Source organism: Mastigoproctus giganteus, chromosome 3, assembly GCF_048544385.1.
Source record: "Mastigoproctus giganteus isolate SK-2022 chromosome 3, ASM4854438v1, whole genome shotgun sequence".
Lineage (NCBI taxonomy): Eukaryota > Metazoa > Arthropoda > Arachnida > Uropygi > Thelyphonidae > Mastigoproctus > Mastigoproctus giganteus.
In genome coordinates this window covers 49495316-49523247 of record NC_143577.1, presented here as the reverse complement: position 1 = coordinate 49523247, position 27932 = coordinate 49495316, and the positions used below count along the sequence as shown (strand labels likewise).

At 36.6% G+C, this 27932-nt stretch overlaps 1 protein-coding gene across 1 annotated transcript in view; it reads right to left on the bottom strand.

The window, feature by feature from the left end:
* Positions 1 to 27932, bottom strand: part of LOC150087940 (transient receptor potential cation channel subfamily M member-like 2) — a 409197-nt gene that overhangs the window by 162614 nt on the left and 218651 nt on the right. The window contains exons 14-16 of the mRNA XM_090369284.1: positions 18838 to 18928; positions 7102 to 7155; positions 1488 to 1511 (exon numbers count right to left, since the gene is read on the bottom strand). Coding sequence (XP_090225410.1) covers positions 1488 to 1511; positions 7102 to 7155; positions 18838 to 18928 — 169 coding nt within the window. The remainder of the gene's footprint in view (positions 1 to 1487; positions 1512 to 7101; positions 7156 to 18837; positions 18929 to 27932) is intronic.

The window sequence follows — 27932 nt, the reverse complement described above, 5'->3', positions numbered from 1 at the left end:
AAACATCATCAGGTCTCCCCGGTGAATGCTGTCATCCTTGACCGGGCGCATAGGTTCTGGGACCGTAAGTGGCTAGAGAGTTTGTGGATAGGCTCGTCTGAGAACAATAATATGAATAGGGACAGGGGTGTTCGATTTCACCCCCTACTAGAGGCTGTGGTCCTGGCAAAAGACGAGCGTTTTATATTTCCACGCTCCCGAGCCGCTTCCGGTTCTGGATCACATGGAAGAAGTATTGAGTATGCGCCTGGTCAACCACGTGTGCCGTGAGCCTGTTACTTAAGGATGTGTTGATTTAACATCATTGTTGTTGAGAAAGGAGGCGGAAGCCTCCGAAAGCTTCAGTCAATGTTTTATCGCTTTTAGCTTTATTGTATTTTAAATATTTTATTTATTTATTTATTTTATTGTATATTAAAGTTTCATCGTATATATTTATTTTGTAAATCTTGCATATATCATTTTACAGTGTAATATCGTTTGGTTCATTTTAGTTTCTGGTATTAAACCATTTTAATTAAACGGTTGGTGTATTTGTTTTAAATTCTGGATAAGTTTAACCAATGCATACAAACAAGGCATGCCAATTCTCATTGGTTCTGATATTCATATGAAAAGATTAATTACAAAAGTACACAATCTTTTAACTGAAAATAGTGATCTTAACATTTTGGAAAACTTTTTTTTTTTTTCTGAATTTTAACTGTTTTGAGCTTAATTTTAAAAATTAACTTTGTCAACCAGAATGACATTTTGGTGTGATCTATTCCAATTCTATCACTGGTAGTGTTTTTTTTTTTTTTTTTACTGAGCATATTAAGCAAATCACATTTCCACAACCTTGAGTGCATTAAAGTAGACTACTCTTCAATATTTAAATTTCCTTTAATGACCATTCATAGTAAACAATGTAACTATAAAAATTAATAATATAATTCATGCGCCTCCGTAGCCAGGTGGGAAGGAGCAGCAGTGCGTAGCACACACTTCTTGATTAGACCGGGGTTCGAGCCCGTCACCACCAAATACGGAGGATATGGAAAGGTCAGGGAATGACCGCTGCATATCCCGGAGCAATATGGCCTTAGTTGCTAATGTTCCTAAAAAAAACCAAATAACAATAATATAATTCATCAATAAAATAATGCCATAGGTAAATGATCGTGATTTTTAATGGATAGTACAAAAGTATGGCTATTAAATAAAGATACTGCTGCAATAAAATAAATATAATGAAGTATTTTGTGCCTTATACCACAACCCTGAGTGCATTAAAGTAGACTACTCTTCAATATTTAAATTTCCTTTAATGACCATTCATAGTAAACAATGTAACTATAATAATTAATAATATAATTCATCAATAAAATAATGCCATAGGTAAATGATCGTGATTTTTAATGGATAGTACAAAAGTATGGCTATTAAATAAAGATACTGCTGCAATAAAATAAAAATAATGAAGTATTTTGTACCTTATAAGTTATCCCCTTCAAAATCATTGCCTTGAGCTTAAACACAGACTGTTCCATATGTTTCTTCCAAGCACAGAAACATTTCTAGAAGTCATCTTCTGTAAGCCTTTTTAACACTTTGGTCATTTTTTTTTTTTCTGAATGTCTTCAATGGACTGAAAATGGAGTCCCTTAAGTACACTTTTCAGTTTAGGGAAGAGAAAAAAGTCACAAGGAGCTAGACCTGGCAAGTAGGCTACATGTTTTCACACAGAAATTGATGTTTTGGTCGGAAACTGACGAACATCCAACCATCCTTCCACAATTCAGGTCTCTTCGAATTTTTCACATCACCTTGTCGGAGCTTCAACATAGCATGTTCAACTAGCAGTCTGATTTGGTGGGACATATTCAATCATAATAATTCTATTAATCTATCGTGTCTGGGCAGAATTGCCCAGACACGATAGGAGGGAGTATATGATGAGACATTGTTGATCAATTCAGCCCTGGAAAGATTGTGCAAGGCTCAAGGGGTAGAATTTTTTTCAGCCTGGTTTATACTTGTTAACAGAAGGGACTGCTTCTACAGGGATGGGATACACTTAAATAGAAAGGGTGCAAGAATATTTGCTGATGCCATTGAGGCAGTGTTAGGTGGGTCAGAAAACTGCTAGCTTGGGAGGGATACAAAGTAATAGATTAACAGTAGCCACTGGCAGAGGTGAAAGTGATTCTTGCACTGCTTCTATTGGAATGAGCAGAAGCCTGGAAAACAAGTTGCAGGATATTTCAGAGACTGCTGGGAGTCATTGCGGTACAAATAAACACATGGGTTGTGTTAGGGTAGCTAAGAAAAAGAAGTGCATGTATACTTGTGTGTACACCGATGCTAGGAGTTTGGTAAATAAATTTGATGAATTTGAGGTATTGCTCAAAGCATCAAAGGCAGTTATTGTTGAGATATCAGAAACATGGTGTCACACAGATATAGGGGAATGCAGAAATGGAATTTGGGGAGTACAACATCTACAGAAAGGATAGACAGGATAGGAAGAGAGGAGGGGTTATGCTATTAGTTAAGAAACACATAAAATCTAAGAAAGTGAAGCCAGTCGACATCACTGGACAGTGCAGTGTCGAGTCAGTTTGGTGTGACATAAGCATTGGGAGATCAAAATTGAGAGCAGGAGTGTACTATAGGCCTAATGACTCTGATGAGTATAATAAGAAACTGTACAGGGAAATAGAGTGAGCCAGTAAATCAGAGAGTCTTATAATGGGGGATTTTAATTTCCCAGATATTGACTAGAATTTGTGGGTTGATCACTCACTCACTAGCAAGGGTTTTGTGGATTTATTGGATGATTGTCTTCTACTTCAGCATGTTAGGGAGGCAACTAGAGGGAGTAATACTCTTGATTTTATTATCAGTAGTGATTCTTCATGCATTAAGAATCTGCAGATGGAGGAACCACTAGTTGGCAGTGATCACAGTGTGCTGAAGTGGGATTTACTCAAAGAGGTAACTACCATTAGGGGTAAAGGGAAGGGTTATTGCTTTCGTAAAGGTGACTACGATGAACTGAGACAGTATTTAAATTCTATACAATGGGACCAACTGATGATGTTACCAACAGCAAATTCAAAATGGGAAACATTCAAAGAACTTATCTTGGAAGCTACTAGACTTTACATACCAACTAAGAAATATTGTTCAAGGTTTAGGCATAAATGGATGTCAGATGAACTAATGAGACATATGACAGAGAAGAAAAATGAATGGGATACATATAAATTAACACGTGACACAGAAGCCTATGATAGATATAAGTTGATCTGTAACCAAGTTACAAAGGAGGTTTGGCAGGCGAAAACAGATTACGAGAAATCTTTGGCAAGGGATGCAAAGAAAAACAGCAAAGAGTTCTTAACTTATGTAAACTCTAGAAGGAAGGGGATGAATCAGATTGGTCCACTTGATATCGATGGTTCAACTGTTGATGATCCTACTCAGGTAGCTAACAAACTAAATGAATATTTTGCATCAACATTCACACATGAGGAGTTATTCAGCGAGGGGAATGCTAGAGGTGTATTCAGCTCTGGCAGTAAGCTAGATAATCTTGTAATAACTGAGAGTAAAGTGGAGGAGAAATTGTTGAAGATAAACACGAGAAAGGCACCTGAGGTTGATATGATCTATCCGGTTATATTAAAGGAGATAGCAAAGGAAGTAAGCAAACCCTTGGTCATAATTATGAGTGCTTCCTTGGACTCAGGGGAGGTACCCACAGACTGGAGATGTGCAAATGTGACCCGAATTCACAAAGGAGGATCAAAGGCTGACACCAGTAATTATAGACCTGTGAGTTTAACTTCTGTTCCAGGAAAATTAATGGAGGCATTGGTTAAAGAAGCACTGCAGAATCATCTAGACAAGACTTCAGTTATAGCTCGGACACAGCATGGTTTTGTTAAGGGGAAGTCTTGCCTGACCAATTTGATTGGATACTATGAAGCAGTCACAAAAGAACTGGATGCAGGGAATAATTTGATATTATATACTTGGATCTTAGAAAGGCTTTTGATACTGTTGCACATGGAAGACTGCTGCACAAATTGGAGCAGTGTGGCATTAGAGGCAAATTGCTGTTATGGATAAAGGGGTGGTTGAGGGGGAGAAGACACAGAGTGGTAATCAATGGACACTGCTCATCGTAGACTAATGTTATTAGTGGAGTCCCTCAGGGTTCAGTGTTGGGTCCATTATTGTTTTCTGTATTTATAAATGATATTGATGATGGTATATCAAGCTTAATGTCCAAGTTTGCAGACGATACAAAGGTTGGCAGCGTTGTCAAGGATCTGGAAAGGTTGAGCAGATGGGCTGAGAGGTGGAAAATGAAGTTTAACATTGGCAAATGTTAAACAGCAACCCCAGAGCAACGTATCAACTCTGTGGTACTACACTGACAGTGGTAGAGAATGAAAAGGACCTAGGGATAATTGTGCAGGCAGATATGAAGTTCTCTGAGCAGTGCAGATGGGCTGCAAGAGTAGCTCATGGTGTCTTGTCAATGATATACAGAAATTTTGCTAGCAGGGATAAGGAGGTGATTATTCCCTTGTATAAGGCAATGGTCAGGCCACACCTTGAGTACTGTATACAGGTCTGGAGGCCTTATTTCAAGAAGGATGTAGAGCTGCTGGAATGAGTACAGAGAAGGGCAACAAGATTAGTGAATGGAACAAAGGGTTGCTCTTACGAAGAAAGGCTTAAGTTTTGCGAATTACAGTGTCTGGAGACTAGGCACCAGCGAGGTGATCTGATAGAGGTGTATAAAGCCTTGAATGGTTTGAGCATGCTCAGTGCCGATAGGATTCTTCCTCTTGCTCCGAATAATCACCCAAGAGGGCATAAATTCAAATTGAGGAAAGACAGAAGTAGGATAGATGTGCGGAAATTTGCCTTTAGCCAGCGGGTAGTTGGTGGAATAGACTTCCATCCCTTGTCGTGGAAGTTGATAGCCTAAATAAATTTAAGGCTCAGCTGGACAGGTATTTCGAACGAACAGAGGGGTGAAGTGGAAGTGGTTTTTTTTTTTTTTTTGGCTGATGCTGCATAAGCTTGCTTTCTTGCATCATATGTCTCTACTAATGCTAATGCATCTTACTACTCTGTGCTGCAGGATGTCAATCATTAGTGCTAAATCGTTAAGAAATTCCACATTGAAAAGTCAGTTTAATAATACCGAATATTTAACTTCCGATTCAAAATGTTTGCACTAAGCGGGATAAATCCTTCAACCCGCAATTGCCGTCTATAAGCAGCGAGCCGTTCATCATAGCCCAAACACATGACTGATCTTTATAGTTTTCGCATCAAGTTCTTTAGCAATCATCCTTAGTTTGTGCAGGGTTTTTGGAGATTTGTGATATAATTCATACACTTGTTGTTTTTTTTAATTATTGCCTCAACCCCTCTCCCCTCTACGTTGCTACTGTTGTTGTTGTTAGGAGCATTAGCCACTAAGGCCATATTGTTCCGTGGATATGCAGTGGACATTCCCTGACCTTTCTGCATCTTCCATATTTGTTGGTCGTGGGCTCGAACCCCGGTCTAATCAAGAAGCGTGTGCTGTGCACTGCTGCTTCTACCCACCTGGCTATGGAGGCACCTTACATTGCTACTGTCAGTCTGTCACTAGTTCTTTGAATACTGTGCACAATGTCGGAATCACATGGATATCAGCTACTGTGACCATGTAAACATAGACAAGAGAAATTTACTGGAAGGCATGGATCACTCACTTCTCCGAAAAACATAGCCTGTTTGTAGGAGTAAAGGGAAACCACAACACAGGTTGACCAGAGGCTATAATTCGTGTCGGGAATCTGCTTAATCATCTGAGTGGCTATGGAAAGCATATTGACGAGCGCGACTTCTCGGTATATGACTGCAGGTTTTAGGGACACCACTAACATTGTGAAATGGTAATGGCTTTCACCCTTAATTCGCGCTTTCTAATTACCTAAAGGCCAAAGGTGAGAACGATGCATATACAGTTGTTCCTAATTCGTTCGTTTCATGGAAATTTACTTCGTTCAATGGAAACTATTTTAAATGTAATTACCAAGGGGAATGAAAAAATTCGCTATAAAGAAGTTCGTTAAACAGAGATCCGACTGTAATTAAATCAAAAATGAAGCAATTTTAAAATACAAAACCAATCGAATGCTGGGGATGGTTCCCCCGCTCGTTGCACCGTAGTTTTGGCTCTCGATACTCAATAATTGCATTCAGGATTTCATTTGCAAAATAAATGATCTTCTCAACAATGGGCTCGCAAATTTTCAAAAAAACATAACAATTGGCTCTTGCGAGCCCACTATAGCTCACCACTGGTCTCCGGTGATAATTTCCTATGGAAACAGCAAAAACAAAACAGTAACTTTTTTGACGTATGCAACATATGAAATTTTTGCTTAAAAATAGTAAACCAACTAAAACCTTATTAACACATTGCACTTCTATTCTGTTTATACTCTATCACAAACATTATGTCAGAGGAGTTTAATCATTAATCATTTTGACAATAATTACAATCATTAGCCATATTCAATGGTCACACAAGGTTGAACCGCAGTCCACTCAAATGCAGATGCTCATGCACTCACACACTTGACTATGTAGAGCCTTTCAATATAAAAGGCTTGACACAGTCATGCAACTTGTTTTTCACTGTTTTGTCAGGGAATTGCCACTAAAGAAAACCTGCTTTCTGGTGAAGGATAAGTCCAAAACAGGTTGTCATAACAATGTGTTATCTTTTAGATAAATGGCAGAATAAGTTTCTGACAATTCCACTTATTTTAAAGTAGTACAATAACTGGATAACTGATGGGGGAAAAAATAACTGGATAACTCATGGGAAATGCATTGGAAAACCCTGCTGTTCATCAAACACTAAAGTCGGCAAGATACTGTAGAGGTTGAATAATAGAAGCTATTCAGCCTCTTTAGTACAGGAAAATAGACACAGCTACTTTACTATTTTGAAGCTATTACTTAAGGATATACGACTCTTAAACATATTTCAGTAAAAATAAGGAAGTGCTTGCCTATTTAATGTTGTACTATGACCAGTACGATCCAGTAATACATCCTCTTCTCCATCAACTTCCTCTTTATCTTCATCTTCTGAATCAAAATCTATTTTAAAAAATTATAAATAGAAAATTAATTTCGCAAGCAGATAAACAAAAAAGAAAAAAATTGAGGAGAATGATTGCAGTTCCCATGGTGCTGAGACAGCCAATTTCCAAAGATTATGAAAATTAATTGGAAATTCTCAAAAATAAATAGTATTTAGTTTTGGAATTCTTCACCTTCATCCACATAGGCGCCTCCGTAGCCAGGTGGGAAGGAGCAGCAGTGCGTAGCACACGCTTCTTGATTAGACCGGGGTTCGAGCCCGTCACCACCAAATACGGAGGATGAGGAAAGGTCAGTGAATGACCACCGCATATCCCGGAGCAATATGGCCTTAGTTGCTAATGTTCCTAAAAACCAAATAACAACAACAACAACCTTCATCCACATTATAAATTATGCAAAAATTCTAAAATACTGAAATTTTAAAACTAGAAGCTCTTTACTGTACAACTGAAAAGTTATGAACCTTACTGAAGCTATACTACAGTTTTGTAGTATATGTGTTTATTTTTAATATATCATATTTCTTTGGTAACAACAACATATACAATTATAAAAGATGTTGGAAAAGGATACCACCTTCTCTGCATACCTTACTCCTTTTGCATTATACAAATAGCAATTATTAGACAGGTGATTATTAGACTACAATCCCTTCTCTGATTCTTCCATTCTCCAAGATGAATGCAGACTGAGCTTGGAGAACAACAACAGAAAAGAAGTATGGATTAAGTGCACAGGAAAAAAAAAAGTATAAGTCTGTTTAATTATCACTTAAGCCTAGAATGTAAATTGTTATGTACTTCAGATGGAAATTCATCTACCGTCATTAGTGAGGCTGTAGAGACAGATAAAAAGAAGAAAAAGAGAAGAAACTGTACACAGAATAACCGTTTGTTTGTTTGTTATTTGGTTTTTAGGAGCATTAGCAACTAAGGCCATATTGCTCCGGGGATATGCGGTGGTCATTCCCCGACCTTTCCGTATCCGTATTTGGTGGTCACGGGCTCGAACCCCCAGTCTAATCAAGAAGGGTGTGCTACGCACTGCTGCTCCTGGCTATGGAGGAGCCACACAGAATAACTGTCAAAACAATTATTTTGACTGCTAATATATATGGCATTATTTTATAATGTGGCACTATGTATATTAGCACTATATTTTTGACTGCTAATATACATAGTTTTACATTATAATATATGATATTATTAGCAAAAATGCCTTGCATGTTGCGAATAGGCATACTGAAACAAATCTTGTCACAAAATAAAATAAGACTTTAGGAAAAAATAAATTTTTTTATTTTTTCCTGTTATTTAATATAAAAATAAACAAATAAAAATATACACAGAAAAATGCTGAAAGTGATAAAAGAAATTGGTTTGAATGTATTCACATACTAGTCAAAGAATTTTGAGATCCTGGGAACAGATAAGTTTTTTAAAAATTTTTCCATTTTATTGACCTAACCATATTAAACCATATTGTATTAATAGCTTTATAGTCCCAGTCATGTTTATTAGTTTATTTTTAAACTTAGCTAGACATTTTGTAAGTTACTACTTAATATACACAGAACCACCGTATCGGTGATTTCGTGCAAATATCGTATCTCATAACTTTATACTGTAGTGTGTGTGTGTGTGTGTGTGTGTGTGTGTGTGTGTGTGTGTGTGTGTGTGTGTGTGTGTGTGTGTGTGTGTGTGTGGTAGGGGAATTCTAGCATCTTTAATGTGGTAAATAAGTATCTCAAAAGTTCGGGTCACATAGGTTGGCATTAATAGATAATTTCATTAACTATTATAATTAATTTATAACTTTTCAAGCATATTACAATTAATTTATAACTTTTCAAGCATATTACAATTAATTTATAACTTTTCAAGCGTAACGGTACAGCATAAACTCAACAACGTAGAGCATCTAACATAAACTCAATAATGTAATACATCTAATATAAACTTAGCATCATAATATATATAATTAATATTGTAAACTCAATATCATAACGCATATACTACCTGTATATGTACCGTTATGCTTGAAAAGTTATCTTCCTTACTTTTACGAGTTAATTCGTTCCTAGTGTGTGCTCGTAAAGCGGGAATTTATTTCCCCTAGACGCAATGTTAAAAACAGGGGTTACGTTCTCAACAATGAAATATGATCATAATAATGTTAAATAACAGTCAACAAAACAATAGTTTATGCTTAAACAATAATTTATTTATCCAAAGAAATGAAAAAAGCCTTTAAAACCAAGCAAATTATAATAATAAAGAAATTATTTATGTCATAAAAATGTTAAAGAATATTTATTCTTCATCGTCATCAACTAAATGCACACTCATTGATGGCTCTTCACTCATTGTTGGCTCGGCACTCGCTGGTTTGTTGGAAGCACAAGGAGTTATCATCTTCAAAAATCCTTCAAGAGTCGTTTGTTTCCAAGAGAGTCTTCTCTTTTCTTTATAAATTTCATGATAGTGTGCATATGCATTTTCTTAAATCTGTAGCATCTTTTCTAATGTGCTCGAAATTTGAATCTTGTGACTTGAAAATCTCCATTGCTTTTTTTGTGTGTTGAAAAGCTTCAAGCCCCTTGAGAGTGAAGGAACAAACAGGAGTTTCAGCTGTTAAATCTTCTTCCTCGTCTTCTTCACATTTTGCCATTCCAAGGAAGTCTTCATTTGTGAGCTCTTCACCATGGGTTTGAAGTAGATCAGTGTAGAAACCTCAAGCTGCAATTAGTTAGCAATATTAATGACCACTTCTGTTTCACTTTGTACGATCTCTGCTGGTTCTTGAAATCTTTCAAAATTATCAACAAACCGATGACAGAGTTTATTCCAAACACCCTTCATGTTCTTTTCTGTAATTTTGTCCCAGGCTCGTTTTATTACTTTGATTGCATCTAAAATATGGAATTCTTTCTAAAATTCTTTAAGAGTTGGATCTCCCTCCTTATCTCTGCCTGAACAAATAAATGCATGCACAGTAGTGATGTATTGTATAGAAACATGCATGGTTTGAAATGCCATATTTATGAATGTTTAGTTTATTTATTACAATTAATGTTCATATTTTAGATACTGTTGATACTTGACATTTGAAAAAAGAACTTGTAAACCTGGGAACTCATAAAGCAAAAACTGCCTGTATTTAATAAGGAAAACTTGATAGCATAATAAGTATTATTGCTGCATAACTGGTGCATATTGTGATTATTGCATCCATATATATATATATATATATAAAATGCTTAGGTATGCTGCCCAAATTTTCCAACTGCTAATTGTTGCCAGAACCCTTTCACCTGGTTCACCTCACATGACCACTATACCGGGCATTCTTTATTAATTTTTGTACTAACGTTTTTTGACTGAATAAAGGCAACCTATGCCTGAAAGCTATCGATGTATGTTTTCTACATTTTCTTAAAGTTCTTAACTTTAAGAAAATGTAGAAGACATGCTAATGAAACATTAGAGGAAAGATCTAATAGACTAAGGGACCAAAACGATATTCTACGACTACGAAGATGGATAGAAACATTGAAGAAAGAGAAGCAAGATTGGAAATGAGAAGACGGGCAAAATGCCATAGGACTAATCAAATAGAAGTACTGGATGCGAATAATTAACTAGCTGTAATTAATGTGGAAGAGCACGACATAGGAAATATGTGTTAAAACTGTGAGTATTGCAATGCAAGATATTGGGGACTTGAGTTAAACACATCAAATAAATACACTAAATGCTGTCATGATGGAAAGGTTTCACTTGATCCACTGTCTGAGACACCTACTCTATTATGAGAGCTAATTACAGGGGATACATGTGAAGCAAATAACTACAGAAAATATATATGAGAGTACAACTCAGCAATTGTGTCTGCATCAATGGGCACAGAGATTAAATCACCGCCTGGAAATGGTCCATACTCTTTTAGAATACACGGCCAGATTTACCATTTGGTCTTACCACTATATCCAAAAGAGGCAAATAAGCCAGGATATGGGCAACTTTATATTTTCAATTCTGTTGAAGCAACAACAAAGTGGCTTGAAAAACAATCAAACCAAGGGTGTATGGCCGAAGTAATGCAACAATTGGATGAGATGCTGTGACAAGTTAAACCATTTTCTGGGTCATATAAACAAATGCATCAAACAATGCAAGCCAATCCAATAATGAATGTGCACATGGCATTTATGGAAGACCCAGACTTAGATAAGAGATGATATAATGCACCTACATCCAAAATGGAAGTTTCTGCAATATTTGTTGGAGAAGACAGGGAATCACCTACAAATGCATTGAGACATATGCATATATCCCACAGGTGACTGCTTTAGAATTATATCACCACTGCAATTTACTCTACCTCCGGCGCCTCCATAGCCAGGTGGGCAAGAGCAGCAGTGCGTAGCACACGCTTCTTGATTAGACCGGGGTTCGAGCCTGTGACTACCAAATACGGAGAATGCGGAAAGGTCAGGGAATGACCACCGCATATCCCCACAGAGCAATATGGCCTTAGTTGCTAATGCTCCTAAAAACCAAATAATAACAACAACAACAACTCTACCTCCTCAATAGCTGTGCCCCTTCCTACAGAATGCAGTATCTATACAGCAGAATGGTATGCAATAAAACTAGCCCTAGATAATATAACCAAGCAGCAATTCAAGCAAGCTCTTATATATACATATACAGACTCCTTGAAGTGCAGTCACTGCCTGTCAATCTACTACTTCTAGCCACCATCCTATTCTGAAACAGATCCAGCCTCAATTATATCAATATCAAACATCCATCCAGATGGTCACATTCTGTTGGATCTCTGGTCACGTTGGCATTCCAAGTAACGAATGTGCTGATCATGCTGCTGAACATCCTGATAATAAATCTTTCTGCCATCTAAAAGTGCCAGACATTGATTACAGATCCATTATTAAAACAGGATGTAGGAATCAATAGGCTGAACTACGGCAAACTCAAGTCAATAAACTATTCCAGATTAAAAAAGAAGTCCAACTGTGGACTTCTAGTTTCATGAGAAGCAGGCGAGAAGAATTCATTTTGGCAAGACTCCAAATCAGTCATTCCTATATAACTTATCTGTTCCTGCTTATGGGAGAGAATTCTCCTCAATGTTCCTTCTGTCAATCTCAATTAACAATCAAACATATTCTCATAGAATGCCCTCAATATTCAAGTATTCAGAAATCCAGTTTTTTCTCTCTATCCAACTTTCAGGAACCTTTGACTTTACAACACATACTTGGCAATAATGCAGATTTTGAAGCTCTGTTTCAATACTTGATAAGCATTAATATATATAATTGCCTCTGATAACTACATTATAAAAGTTTCAGCCACAAGTTAATCATGAACAGGCACAATATGGCCCAGGAGACCCTTGTGCCAAAAAACACCCAGCACAACAATATCTCTGCAAAACAAGAATAGTGCAGACTGAAGGATCTAGATTAAACTATTTATGCCATAATCAAGAAAGATGGCATATGTTATGCTGGATAAACTAGTTTAAGTATATAACCTTAGTGTAGTATTATCAAAACTGAATTTGAACAGAAATCATGCCTCAGACCAGAGCAGCAAAGCAAAGAGCTCAAAGTAGCAGGAGTGCTGTGGCTCAGGGGAAAACCAAGGGAGATGATTGTCCTCCTAATCATGGAATGTACTACTTGTATAATATTTGCAGATCTATCTGGAATGAGACATGATACAGCTAATGGGATATCTTTGTGTTATTTGTTGTTATTTGGTTTTTAGGAGCATTAGCAACTAAGGCCATATTGCTCGGGGATATGCGGTGGTCATTCCTTGACTTTTCCGCATCCTCCGTATTTGGTGGTGACGGACTTGAACCCCGGTCTAATCAAGAAGCGTGTGCTACGCACTGCTGCTCCTTCCCACCTGGCTACGGAGGCGCCTATATCTTTGTGTATGTTTTATGTAAAGAGTGTGAGGATATTAGGCCCCAACTTAGCATTGTGATGGGCATTTATGAGAGCTTGAAGAAGAGGGTGGATGCCTTCGAAGGAATTAAGTTCGGGAACCCAATAAGCTCTCAGCTGCCCATTTCGATGGCAGAGCTTGCATTTATGCAACAGGCAACACAGCATAAACCCCCAAGGCAGAATGTGCTAGTCTCACAAGAGATAGTTATTGTTGGTGACTCTATTGTCAGGGAAACAGAAATATATTGTGCAAAATGGATAGGTGGAATAGGACCAGGGTATGTCTGCTAAGGACAAAAGTCGATGATGTTGTGAAGCAGATATCATCTTTAAGAACACAAAAGGTTATACTGTTGTTCATGTTGGCACTAATGATATTAAAAGTAGATCTGGGGACTTACTTAGCAAGTACAGGGCAATATTGAGAAAAAGTCACAAGTTAGGGTTAAATTTGAAAGTGTCTGCAAATTTGCCCAGACACAAGCTTAGTTATTTATTTTGTTAGTTAGTTAGTTATTTGGTTTTTAGGAGCATTAGCAACTAAGGCCATATTGCTCAGGGAGATGCGGTGGTCAATCCCTGACCTTTCCGCATCCTCCGTATTTGGTGGCGACGGGCTCGAACCCCGGTCTAATCAAGAAGCGTGTGCTACGCACTGCTGCTCCTTCCCACCTGGCTACGGAGGCGCCCCAGACACAAGCAAGGGAACTTAGTGAAACCTTGCAAATCCAGAAGGAACCTCAGCATCTTGAAATATCTATAGACTTCATGATGTTGGGGTTCCTTCTGGTCATATTTGAATCTCTTTAACATATGCTTCACATTTCTGCAACTTTCTTTAATATAAACAGTGTGTAACAGGAATCATTTCGTGTTTATCCAACTGTGAAGTAAAACAACTTGAACTGTCTATGAAAAGATTCTAATCTTCTGGATTGTTAGTAATACCAATTTCTTTATAAAGACCAATCAAGCCAAAACAATAGTGCAAGTATTGTGCACAGGATAAAAATACGTCTTTTTCTGAATGTGGAATTCTTTCAAATGGTGGATCCTGTAGATTCCATTCTTTTAAATGAGATGTTAAGAGCTCTGCACTGAATTTGAGTAGATCCAAATGTTTCGCTATGTGATCTAATTTTTACTGATTAGAGAAATATGGTGCTTTACTTGACCAGGCTTCTGAAATGTAATCTCAATTATCCTTATTCATCACTAGATTCTTCATCCAATACCGAAGGTTCTTCTCTGGAAGGTGGATTGGGAACTGGCACACATTCATTGTATGGCCGTTTGTTTATGGGCTTTACGGCACAAGAGCAATAGAGGATGAGGTTGGATACAGATGCTGAAGTTCCACCAGCTACCTTCCATCACCCACCTTTATGGCTGATAATTTCCATCTGGAACCCCAACCAGCTGCAGTGTCCTACTAGCAGAAATAAGTACGTTAGTGGCCAGGAGGACTGGTCCCCATCTGACCCTTCCACTGACTGAATTCCCCCACTTTTGGCTTTCAAGGGCCCACCTGTTTGCCTCTGAGCGGTTCATGTACTCTTGAACTTTCTCTCTCTTCAAAGTTCTTTGCAACTTTCCGTCATGGTGCTTGTTTGCTATTGGTCTCATGGCCGTATTTGCATTAGGTGGAGTTTACCATCCACTTAGGATGGTAAACTCTACCTATCCAGAGTTTTTAAACTTTGATTTATTCACCATACAAAAGCAGCAGTCACCATTTGTGGACTCTCTCCACATTTAAGATATAGCAAAAGGCATACACTTACAACTACCATAAAACCATCCTGCTAATACTGACATGCAAGTACTATAGCAGAACAGGTGCCAATAACTTTCCTGATCACCCATAGGCATTCAATAGGCTTTGTATGCACCACAAAACTTGGTGCCATGGAATGTTATGCTTCAAATCTATATAATATCCACAGATTTATTGAATGAGTCTAAAGATAACTTATGTCTTCATTTGGTCCTTATTCCACACAAGCTAGATGGTTTTTTAAACAAATCCTTGTCTTATAATTCCACAGGCACTATTCTTCTGAAATGGCATCTGCAGTTCCCGCCACTCTTTTTTAAACCAGTCTAAACATGTGTTGCAACTAGTCAGCATCCATTCGCTGTCCAACTACTGTAAGTAATGTGCATGTATTCAGTACATGTACAATACTGAATATTCTAAGTTATTAGCATTAGCATCAGTAGAGGCATTTGATGCAAGAAAGCAAGTTTATGCAGCATCAGCCAAAAAAAAAAAAATAAAATAAAATAAAATAAACAGTTAAATAAATAAATAAAAAATAACCACTTCCACTTCACCCCTCATAATACCTTATAATACCTTTTGTATTAGTAGTTGTCATGTGGAAAGTTTGGGGACAGGAGAGATGTAGAAAGCACAAACAGACGACAAGAGTTCAATCTCACACTCACTAACTTTCACAAATCAAAATCTGGAAAACTTTTAATAAAGATCCATATTCTAAATGGAACGCATAGAATAGTATTTTGCTTTTCTCCAAATATACTTGCCGTGCTATACTTAACTTGACTTGCTATTTTCCTCCTTAACATGTATGATCAAAGAACCACCTGAGGCGCACTGCAAATCAGATCACCAACCTATCTATGCAAAATTAATTATACCAACTATTACATAAAATAAGCTCCAAAAAACATCCAAACCTCCATCATCATCAGTCCAAATTCCTTAACAGCCAAAAATGCCTGCAAGCTGCCACCCTTATACCTTGGCATGTCCTTGAAATGTGATATCTCACTTGCTGTAACTCTATTAACAAACTGGGTAAACATCATTGCACAATATGCGTATCAAAGAAGATAAGGATCTTGTCTCATTCCAAGGCCTGGTGGAATCCAGAAGTACATATGGCTATTCTATTAAAGCAGCGGCTGCACCAGATCTGGAAAAGTACTCAACAGCTTTCTGACCGTATATCTTATTCAAGAGCATGAGCGCAACTTAACAGGGAGAAATCAAGAGCAATAACAGCACACATGGGAACCCAACTTCAAAAAGGGAAAATCCCATACCACTTCAGATCCCATAGCTTCCCTAGTCATCAGCTGGACCCAGCTCAATAGCTAGATCATATCACCAGATTCAATAAGCCTGCAAGACAACCAAACCCTCTTCTATGTTCCGACCATGAATTACAACAAGACATCCTACATTCCATCACCTGCTCTATACACCAGCTGATAGCAGCAATAAATTAACTTCCAGCGACTACAACTGCTGGAGCCGACAAAGCTACAATTCATGGTAAAATGCCTCAGACCGTTCATCCTCCAACTGCTCAGGTCCATCTTCAATGGAATTATGACCACAAGAACCTTACCTTGTCAGACCACATCCAAAAGTTTTAAACTCCACTCTACTTAAACACTTTCAGCCAATATCTAACCCCTCAATGCTCATAAAAATCCTGGAAAAAATTATGCTGCCAATCTTAATAAATCACATTCTTGGAGATAATCCACCACAGATCCACTATGCCATCCAAAACCAGTCTACAGCAAAGAACCTCTTCGCAACCACACATACTATATTGTCTGCTTTTGAACAGCACAAGGAACTCACAATCACATACCTAGACAATGAAGCTGCCTTTGACACCAATGTGTCGGCACTCCTCTGCTTACTTGAAGCTCACTATCTAATCCAAGGTAATATCCTCTAGTTCACAGCATCACTCCTCCATGACAGGGTATTACAGATTGATGCCTATCGACAATCGCACAAGAAGGTGATCTCTGCAGGTGTTCCACAAGGAGGAGGTTCCTATCTGGCTTGTTATTTACAGCCATCATCGTGCCTCTTGTCCGTAACAATGAAAAAATCATGTAAAAAGATGATACAAAAATTCTAATGCCTATTGCTTCCAACAATGATCTTGAGGCTAAAGAAAGTATCAATAATAGTCTCATCAACATCACCTCTTACCTCAAACAGTATGGACTCTCAATCAATCCACAAAAAACAAAACTAATGGTGTTTTCCCTCAAATCAATCCCTACAGTAATAGCCCCAGCACTTGATAGAATTGTAACATCTGCCACTCCTACCCACATAGATTTGGGAATGGTATTTGACCCAAAACTTCAGTTTCGTGCTCATGTAGACAAGCTCATGTCCAGAGCAGCCTCTATTCGATGGACAGCCAAACAACAATTAATATATGTTAAGGATACTCACATAATTAAGAAATTCATTAGAACAGTAATTTATTCTCCACTCCTCTATGCTGCTGAAGTGTGGGCATCAGCAGCTACTACAACGAAGAAGCCAATCCTTGCTGCAAAATTCTGGCTCCTTATATGGGCTAACCAGAAAGCTGTCTCCCACCACAGGACAGAACTACAGCCTTAGCTACTTCACTGGGGATGCAGTGACTACTTGATATTATTGAAGTACAGCGAATGGTAGCCACAGTTAAGATGGTCTCAACACTGTCCCATTTGGGATTCGTGTTACTGGTGAATACCCAAGCCAGAACTTTGGCCAACCCCAATGCTCTGCTCGAAGCATCGGAGACTTCATATCTCAGATTGCTTCCTCCCAAATCAAATGCTAACGGAAGTGCAGTACCTCAACGCTGACTTGAATAAGTTTTGTACCAATACAACCTAAAGGAAAGAAGTCTTAGTAGCTTGCTCGAATCCCAGAAGCCAATAAGAACAAGTTCTGCTCCTCTCCACACCACCTACCAAACTCTCCTGTGCTACGACAAAATTGGTTTGCTAAGTGTGGAGGCAAAGTCAACAAGAGTGCATCGATGTGTCTCCACAGAGAAGGCATGAGTGCCATTCATGTATATTATATATATATATATATACTGTAAATACAACCTTATGTGAATACAGTAATACATTAAATGCATGTAAATACTGCATTATGCGAGGAATTATGAGGAGGAGGTTTCTATCTGGCTTGCTATTTACAGCCAGCATCACGCCTCTTGTATGTAACAATGAGAAAATCACGTATGCAGATGATACAAAAATTCTAATGCCTATTGCTTTCAACAATGACCTTGAGGCTATAGCATGTATCAATAATAGTAATTATTGATACATGCTGTAAAAAAATGTAAAAATATATCAAAAATTTTACATTTGTTAAACTTCTTACTTTTTATATCATTTGTGTACATAATTAATTTTTTAATTCTGATGTGAGCCCTTGACCTTTGGCCGTGACAGTTGCAACTTTACTTATTTATTTACATTGTATTCATCTAGTTGCAATAAAGATTCTCTCTCTCTCTCTCTCTCTCTCTCTCTCTCTCTCTCTCTCTCTCTCTCTCTCTCTCTCTCTCTCTCTAAAATTCACTGAGAAAATATTGCATTATTACAAAATGTAATAAACTGCATTTTCAAAATTTTTTTGTGTATATGTTCTAAAATTACTTTAACACCACTCAAATCTATTTTGTTCAATTATGTTTGATGAGCTATTGAAATTGTTTTTGTTAGTGAAGACAAAAAATATTTCATACATATGTAGTGTGCAAAAAATTTTAAATGATCAAATAATGCCATTTTCAGAATCACACATTAAAATTAAAATGATATTAAACAACAAATCTTTGTTAAATGAAAGTCAATATAAACAAGTAACATACACTATTTACCTGCATTTTCACCATCCTCTGGATTTTTAGGATCCACTTTAAATCTCACCCAAATATACATAGGAAATACAAAAAACGCACATAAAACTATCTGCAAAATCAAATATGGAAAGAAATAAATAAATTAATTAAAATAAACTAATTAAAAATAAATTTCTTTACTGATTTCATTAAAAAAATTTAATAATACTTTACTTATTTTTAATATATAAATGCCAGAAATATTTAGTGCTTGCAAACATACGTTAATTCAAACGAAGATTTTCTGCTAATAAAAAAAATGCCATTTTCATGGCATTTTTTTTATTAGCAGAAAATCTTCAGATAGGAGAGCCTTGTAGAATTCAAGTAGTTTATTTTCACAGTCCGTATACAGTGGATCCCTGCTTTATGATTGATTCACTGTACAATAAAATCACTTTGCGATGGACTCTCCATAATAAAATACAGTTCACTATACGATATGTGGTAAGCACCGGTAATTGTGATCACATTTGTGAACTGAAGTTTAATTCTATTAAACAGCAATTCTAATAAGCAAAAATAGGAGGACTATTATCCATAGGCTATAAAAGTAAAGATCACAAATTTACACTTTATAACATGACCAATTAACAAAATTAAATGATATGTGAAAATCGGAAGAATATTTGGTACATAGCTTAATTAATACATACTTAACTAGTTGATATTTCTGTTCACTAAAATTTTTTCGTGGGGAGAGTTGTAAAATTTAAAACAGTAAAAAAGATAAGCAATCAATAACAAAGAACATGGCACACACAAATTGCAACTAACACAATAGGTGCAAGCGAGATATGGAGTAACAAGTTTACGAAGCTTAAAAAATAGGAATGAAGAGATTCTGAAAATTTATTTGTTTTTTTATATGATTGAAGATTTCATGGCAGGTGAAACACATTTCACCATAACGTAAAAACTCACAGAATTCCAGCTATCGATATTATCACAAATGCAATAAGATCAAGTTTATTACCTATTTATAATAGATTGCACTAACAGAAAAGCCTAATAAACGGGAAACTGCATATTATTTTTACTGTTTTATGGTTGTGACCTCCAGAAATGTGCTTTAGAAAAATATCACAAAGGCATTCAAAATTGATTCTTATAACTGAAAGGTGCCTCCGTAGCCAGGTGGGAAGGAGCAGCAGTGCGTAGCACACGCTTCTTGATTAGACCGGGGTTTGAGCCCGTCACCACCAAATATGAAGGATGCGGAAAGGTCAGGGAATGACCACCGCATATCCCGGAGCAATATGGCCTTAGCTGCTAATGCTCCTAAAAACCAAATAACAAACAAAATTATAACTGAACATATGATAACAATGAAAGTGTAGTGCATTTTAATGATTTGAATTGGTTTTTTGAAATTAAAACAGCTGATTTCACTAATCAGCAATCATATTAACCCATCCAATCACTTTATGATTGGATGGGCTTACGGTTGTATCCGACTAGACCACGTGGTCCTTCCTCTCAGTCAATAATAACACGTTTACCCTGCCTGGTAAATGTGTTGGATCAAGATCATCCTCTCAGATGATGCAAGATTTCAAGTTTGTATGGATGAAGCTTTTCTACTTTTAGAATGTCATGCACCATGCTCTTGGGCAGCCCAATTTCAGCACTAGTCCATCTGATGGATTTCTGTGGGCTTTTCAAGTACCCTGTGATGGTTTCAGACACTTTGGACACCCTGTATTAGTTTTAATCAACTTTTTTAATCAATATGTACAATTTCCATTATAAAAATCACCTTTTAGAGAGATAAATAACTTAGTTATATAGTAAAAATTTCAACTTCCAACACCTTGGAACAAATTACCAAAAAACAATGTGTTATTGGGTTCTAGTTAGGATATTTTCACAATACAGTGGTGTTTCTGGAATGGATTAATATCGTAAAGCAGGGGTCCACTGTACTTATTTTTGAACCATGTTTTGGCTTGAAGATCAATAATTTCAAGTTGCAAGCTGGGATTGTAGTTTTCAGTCACAAAAGTAGATGGATTCTCAAACAAGCTGATGTCTTTTTCTTGGGATCTCATATCAGCAAACTGACTTTCAAACTCATCAAAAAAAAAGTAATTGTAATAACAAGAGGCAATGATTCTTTGGAAATATGTGTTTCTCTTTTAGCTCAGTAAAACATTCAAAGTTAACTAAATTGTCTTGCTCAATTTGGGATTTAAATAATAACAACTTAATCTGAAATGATTTCATATCCCCATACAAATCAGAGACCAATTTTCCTTTTCCTTGTAGTTTTAAATTAAGATAATTTAAATGACTAGAAATGTCTGTAAGAATTGCAAGGTCAAACAGCCACTCCATATCTGATTGTTTTATTAGTTTCCCTTTTTCTGTCATAAAAATATCAATTTCATGATGCAGTTTAAAGAAACAATTAACACTTTTCCACAACTAAGCCATTTCACTGTGCTATTTAAAATTACATCTTCAGCTTTAATTTCTGAAAGAAACTGTTGAAACATATGGTGATTAAGATCATGTTATCTCTAAACTCACCATAGCCGAGTGGGCAGGAGCGGGAGTGCAGTAGCACACGCTCTTTGAGTAGACCGGGGTTCAAGCCCCTGACTGCTGAATACGGTCGATCTGCCAACCCGCACTGGACCAGCGTGGCAGATTATGGTCCATTTCCCTCAACATGAATTGTTGAGGAGGCTTCCATCCTGCAGTGGGTTGATAATGGCTGCACTTTACTTTTTTTATCTTATAAAATTTACAATTGAAATAACCACATTCATAACATGTTGGAGATCCGATACTTTCCCACAGAGAGCTTCTTGATGCAGTGAATTCCAATCGGAGGTTCAGCTCCGATATCTATAATTTTCTTGGTTATTCTACCCATAAGCCCAATATTTTTACCAATCGTTTTTTTTTTTTTGCACCATCAGTTGCGACTCCTACCAGGTTTTTAATTTTTAATCCTAACTTTTCAAAAAGATTTTCACCTGTAGTTCCATGCATACTCTGTAGATCAGCTAAATCTTCAACTGGTACAAAATAATCATTAATTCCATGTATGACGATAAGGAGTTGAGCTGTGTCATTTACATCAGTGCTGTCATCCACTGCCACACTAAAATATTTCATTTGTTTTATGTTTTCCAAAAGTTGTTCAAACAAATTCTTTCCAATACCTTCTACTCTTTGCATAATTATTTGTTGAGACAAACTAATGTCTTTTATTATTGCTCGTTTCTCTGGACAAATTTCTTTCACAACTTTTAACAAACAACGTTTAACTAATTCACCATCACTGAATGGTTTACTTTCAAAAGTGATCAAATGTGCAACTTGATAATTGGCACTTCCAGCAGATAAATTTCTTGACTGACACGTTTTCAGTGTGTTTTGTTGTTTTCTTAAATTTGTTTTGTAACTTTGAATAATTTTATTTTTGCGACACTCCTTTATATTAATCATAAGATTTATACTTGGAATCATAGTGTTGTTTTAAATTATATTCTTTAAAAACTAACACAGACTCCTTACACACCAAACACACTGCTTTTTCATCACACTCAATGAAGAAATAGTCTTCAGTCCACCTTTGATTAAAAAAAACACACTCCAAATCGACTTTCCTCTTCGGGAACATTTTCAAGAATGATTTTTTTAATTCAATGCAAATTAATAATAATTCAATACAATGAACAAGTTATATCAAAATAGTAGAATTTCACAATATGAAAAGATTGATATGTACATAACTGTATTTAGCATACATATGACTGCACTGGACTACACGTACACGTTTGATAAAGTCGAGCTCAACACATGCCTGTACATGCAGTGGCACAACTCTCTAAAATTTTGTTTTTGTTCACTTTCTGCACAGGCTGTATAAAATTTATTCATGGGCCGTATCCAGCATGCGGGCCATAGGTTGGACACCACTGACCTAAAGCATAGATGAACTGATGACTTAGTCATTAGTTATTTATAGTGCCTACTTCCCCAGCAATAAGCCCCTGAAAAGGGTCGAAAACTGGGGTGTGGAAGACAGCATATATTTTAAATAAATAGCAGTACAGTCGGTCCTCGTATAACACGTGTTTACATTACACGAATTCGATCATACACAATTTATAAATAGGGGAACGTTATCTTATATAACACGAACCGAATTCGCTTATGCACGATTCGCCTTTGTGTTTACAAGAAATGGCAGTCGTACACGGAATCACCCCAACTGAACGCAACACGATAGGAATGAAGAAGATTCTGAAAATGTATTTATGTGTTTTATATCAGTGAAGGGGAAACACATTTCACATAACACACAAATAACGTAAAAACCCACACAATTCCAGCTATCGATAATTTGCAATTGCAATTAGATCAAGTTTACGACCAGTTTATAACAGATTCCACTAGCAGAAACGCAACTGGAAATTGTTTTATGGTAGTAACCCCCAGAAATGTGCTTTAGTAAAATGTGAGGTGTTAATAGTGTATCTCGGCTTTTACGGTGTTGTTTATTCAGTTGCTACACACGCGCAGCTTTGTTTATGTGTATCAAGCGTGCCTCCTCGTTTTGTAATTGTGTTTTAAAAATGAGTAAAATACTTAAAAGGTGTGAAAAGGAAGCGTCCTGGCGAAGACACTGCAGATTCAGAGAGAAAAAAAAGAAGCAATATCGATAAACAGAGGCGGACTGAGTCAAAAATTATTACACGGGAAAATTTATAGTGGCCTTATACTACGGTTTATGGCCAAAATCACACCGGCCTCCGGCCCACCAGGATTTCCCGGATAAGGCTTATGGCCAGACCGCCTCTGTCGATAGAGAAAAAATGAAATTGTGAAACACTTTGAGCGAAATGAAAGACCATGTGATATTGCACGTGCTATAGACCTAAATGAGGCAACGCCGAGAATTACAAAGAATGCAGAGAAAATAAAAACAACTTTCATAGCGGGAACAACTCAAAGTGTAATTAAAATCCATTAGATTAAGACACAAGGATTGGAAGAGATGGAACGGCTGTCTTTTCTATCTGTTTTTCGATTTTCTATCTGTTTGGATAGAAAATCAAACAAAAAACAAGTTTGCTTACGATAGAAGCAAAAGCATTAGCAATATTTTATTACGTAATAGTCGTAATAAAATATGTAAGCATTTTATTACGACTTACGTATTATAATTTATACTTACGTATTATAAAATACGTAAGTATTTTATTACGACTATTTTATTTAATATAATAAATTTTTTACGAATAAAATACGTATTTTATTAGTAAAAAATACTTTTTTAGTATTAAAAAATACTAAAAATACTTTATTATAATATAATAGATAATAAAAAAATAAATATTTTTTATTATTTATTATATTATAATAAAACAAATATTATATTATTTTTTATTACGTATTTTAATCGTTATAAAATACGTAAGTATTTTTTAACGATTAAAATTACCCGATTATTTATTGTGTTTGGTAATGTTTTGGTTCCAAATGTGTGTTCAATCTTGGGTGGTCGGCACCTAACCCCACTTTTCCCACAGGGCCTGTTGTTTATATTGCACGATTTTGCATTGCACGAGGGTTTCTAGGAATACAACTATCGTGCTATACGAGGACAGACTATACCTCTCCAATGGAGCAAATTTTATTCAGAGTTATAATGCAATACCAAGTTGGAGCCAGTCGTGGTCCAGTGGTTAGTGTGTGTCCATAAGTAAGGTGGATATGGATTTCTACACAAAAAATTCGATAGCTATTATGAACTGTGGCATCGAAAATCCGGCTGTCCATAATTAAAAATGTATGCAGTCACAATGAATAGATAAACCTTGCTGACCTTTACCATGTTGAAAAAAAATGGAAATTTATTTATTACTTATTTATATCACAAAATAAAGGTCAAGATGGAAAAAGTCACGAGATAGGGCAAAATGTTCTTGTGTCTGTAAGTCTCTTCAGATATGATAGGAGAGATTATATGATGAATATCTTGTGGATGAACTCTAGACTACATGGTCTCTGTAAGGCATATGGCTTACAGATGAGGAGTTTTCCTCAGCATGGCCTGCCTTAGCATAAGGAATTTGTTTTGCAAAGATGAAATTCATTTGAATAGAGGTGATGCATCGAAGAGGTTTTATGAATTCGGGGAAACTGTTAATTTGTGAGGGGAGAATTGAAAGAATGCGGGTTGGTGGCATGGGTAAAAATTACACTTGCACCCTCCATGAAATATTTGTGTGCTATCTCTAATTACTTCATGCACAGAAAGAGTTTAAAATATGTGCAAAAACCACTAGCAGTCAAGGACCAGAGGGGAAAAACATTCTCAAATGGCTTTAAAGGAGGTACCAGGATTGTAAAAATCATTAGAACACAACATGTAATTTGTCTACATAGTAATGCCAGAAGTACTGTACACAAATTGAATGAATTTGGGATTTTAATTAAGTCAACCAATGTTCATATTTGTGCAAATGGAGACAAAGTATGGAAATCATCCAGAGATAGGGATGAAGAATGCCATATGTTCAAGAGCCAAAGGGATAAGTTTCTGAAAGAGATTGGACTGTTTCCTGAGTCACATATAACTTATACTACACAGCCTCAGGGGGAAGTTTGTTACAGGTCAAACTATTCTGAAGAATATGACAAAGCTCTGGGAAACTTATATGGACAACTAAGTACAATTGCCTTATTATGAACAATTCCAAACTCACATCTTACAGATTGGAAATCGTCGCAAACTGGCAATACATCATGCATTGTCATTTATTATTATATAGTATTGCCATAACTTATTTATTCTGTATATCAGAAAAGGTACAAGGGGCTGTAACATTCTCGACCTGGTTCTCACCAAGCATCCAAGCTGCATCAAAAACTTCACAGTGCAGGAACCAACAATGGATAAGTGCCCAAAATGTTATAAAATCGGTGGTATCCAAAGAAATTTCTGTGGCCAAATGAAAAGGTAAAGACTTCAGTTCCTAAAGTATAGTATAGTAGATTGAAGTGTTTCTTGAATTCTTTTAATTGGAGAGAAAACTGTGTTGTTAGATATGAGTTCATATAGAAAAATTAAGATTTATCCCAAAAGTTACAAACACATCCCTTCTAATGGAGTTTCATAATATACAGATGCTAAAAATGATTGACAAGGGGTAAGTTAAGGGTCTCAATGAACAAAAGAAAAAAAAATGGAACAATTATAGAATATTGGTAATAGTAGTGACAAACGACACAAGAACAGTATATTATATAGCACCATCCAAAAAAAAAAAAAAAAAAAAAATCTCATCCATCCATTCCTTCTAATAATTTTTCTAATTCTTTCTTCCTTAAATTTATTATGTTCCCTTATGTCTGTTGTCCAGGAAAGGATAAAAATGCCATCAGCATTTAGTATCCTTAATCCCTTTGGCTCTTAAACACTTCAATTAAGTCTTCTCAGAGGTGCCTAGTTTCCAAGTGCTGTATTTTACAGAAGCAAAGTCTTCCATGTTAAGGGTACATTTTTGTTCTTGACTCCTGTTGCTCTTCTCTGCACTCATTTCAACAGACTCGCATTTTCCCTTAAAATGAAATTTCCAGACCTGCATACCAAGATGTGGCCAAACTATTGCCTTATACAAATGGATAATCTTTTCCATGTTTCTGCTAGCAAAATTCCTGTATACTATTGAGAGATCCTCACATGCCTATCTGCACTACTCAGAGAACTTCATGTCAAGCTGTACAATTACCACCCTGCCAACCTTTGTATCGTCTACTAACTTAGACAATAAACTTGATCATTAATAAATAAAATCATTAATAAAGTAAGGGACCCAACACTGAACTCAGGGATTCCACTAATAACATCAGGCCAAGAAGAACAATGCCTATTTATAACTGCCCTTTGTCTTCTGCCACTTGACCATCCCTTTATCCATAGCTGTAATTTGTCTCAATGCTACACTGTTCTTCAGTTTCTTACTCCATTATAGTAGCTAATCAGATCTGAAAGGTCCATGTCAATTTGTTGCAAGACAATTCACTGTATGACAGTTTGGTGCAGGACAATTTGTTGTATGTGACAATTCAGTGCACAAACATTCAGTGAATGGCATTAGCATTAGTAAAGGCATATGATGCAAAAAAAGCAAGATTATACAGCATCAGACAAAAAAAAAAAAAAAAAAAAAAACCCTTCCCATTTCACCCATCCATTCACTCCAAATGTTTGTCTAGTTCTGCCTTGAATTTATTTAAGCTGTAAACTTCTACGACAGATGGAAGTTTATTCCAGCAATCAATGACCCTCTGGCTAAAGGCAAATTTCTGTACATCTATTCTGCAACTGCCTTTCTTCAATTTGAATTCATGTCCCCTCAGGCAATTAATCTGGGCAAGAGAAAGAAACCTATCAGCTTTGAGCTTGCTCAAAACATTCAAGGCCTTATACACCTCAGTCAGATCACATCACAGGTGCCTAGTCTTCAGACACTGCAGAACTTAAGCCTTTCTTTGTAACAGCAACTCTTTGTTCCATTTACCAATCTCATTGCCCATCTTTGTACTCATTCCAGCAGCTCTACATCCTTCCTAAAATGAGGCCTCCAGACATGTATAGAGTACTCAAGGTGTGGCCTGAGCATTGCCTTATATATCTGCAGCCCTTGTCAATCCACTGCAGGATGTAAGCCACCTCAACAACTCATGTTGAGAGAAATGGACCATAATCTGCCACGCTGGTCCAGTGCAGGTTGACAGATCAACTGTATTTAGCAGTCAGGGGCTTGAACTCCAGTCTACTCAAAGAGCGTGTGCTACTGCATTCCAACTCCCAAACACTCGAATACATTGCCTTATACAAGAGATTATCACCTTCTTATCCCTGCTAGAAAAATTCCTGAATATCATTGATAAGACACCATGAGCTCCTCTTGCAGACTGTCTGCACTGCTCAGAACACTTCATATCTGACTGCACAATTACCCCCTGGTCTTTTTCGTTGTCTACCACCTTGAATGTACTACTGCACAGTTGATATGTTACACTGAGGTTACCGCTACCCATATGCA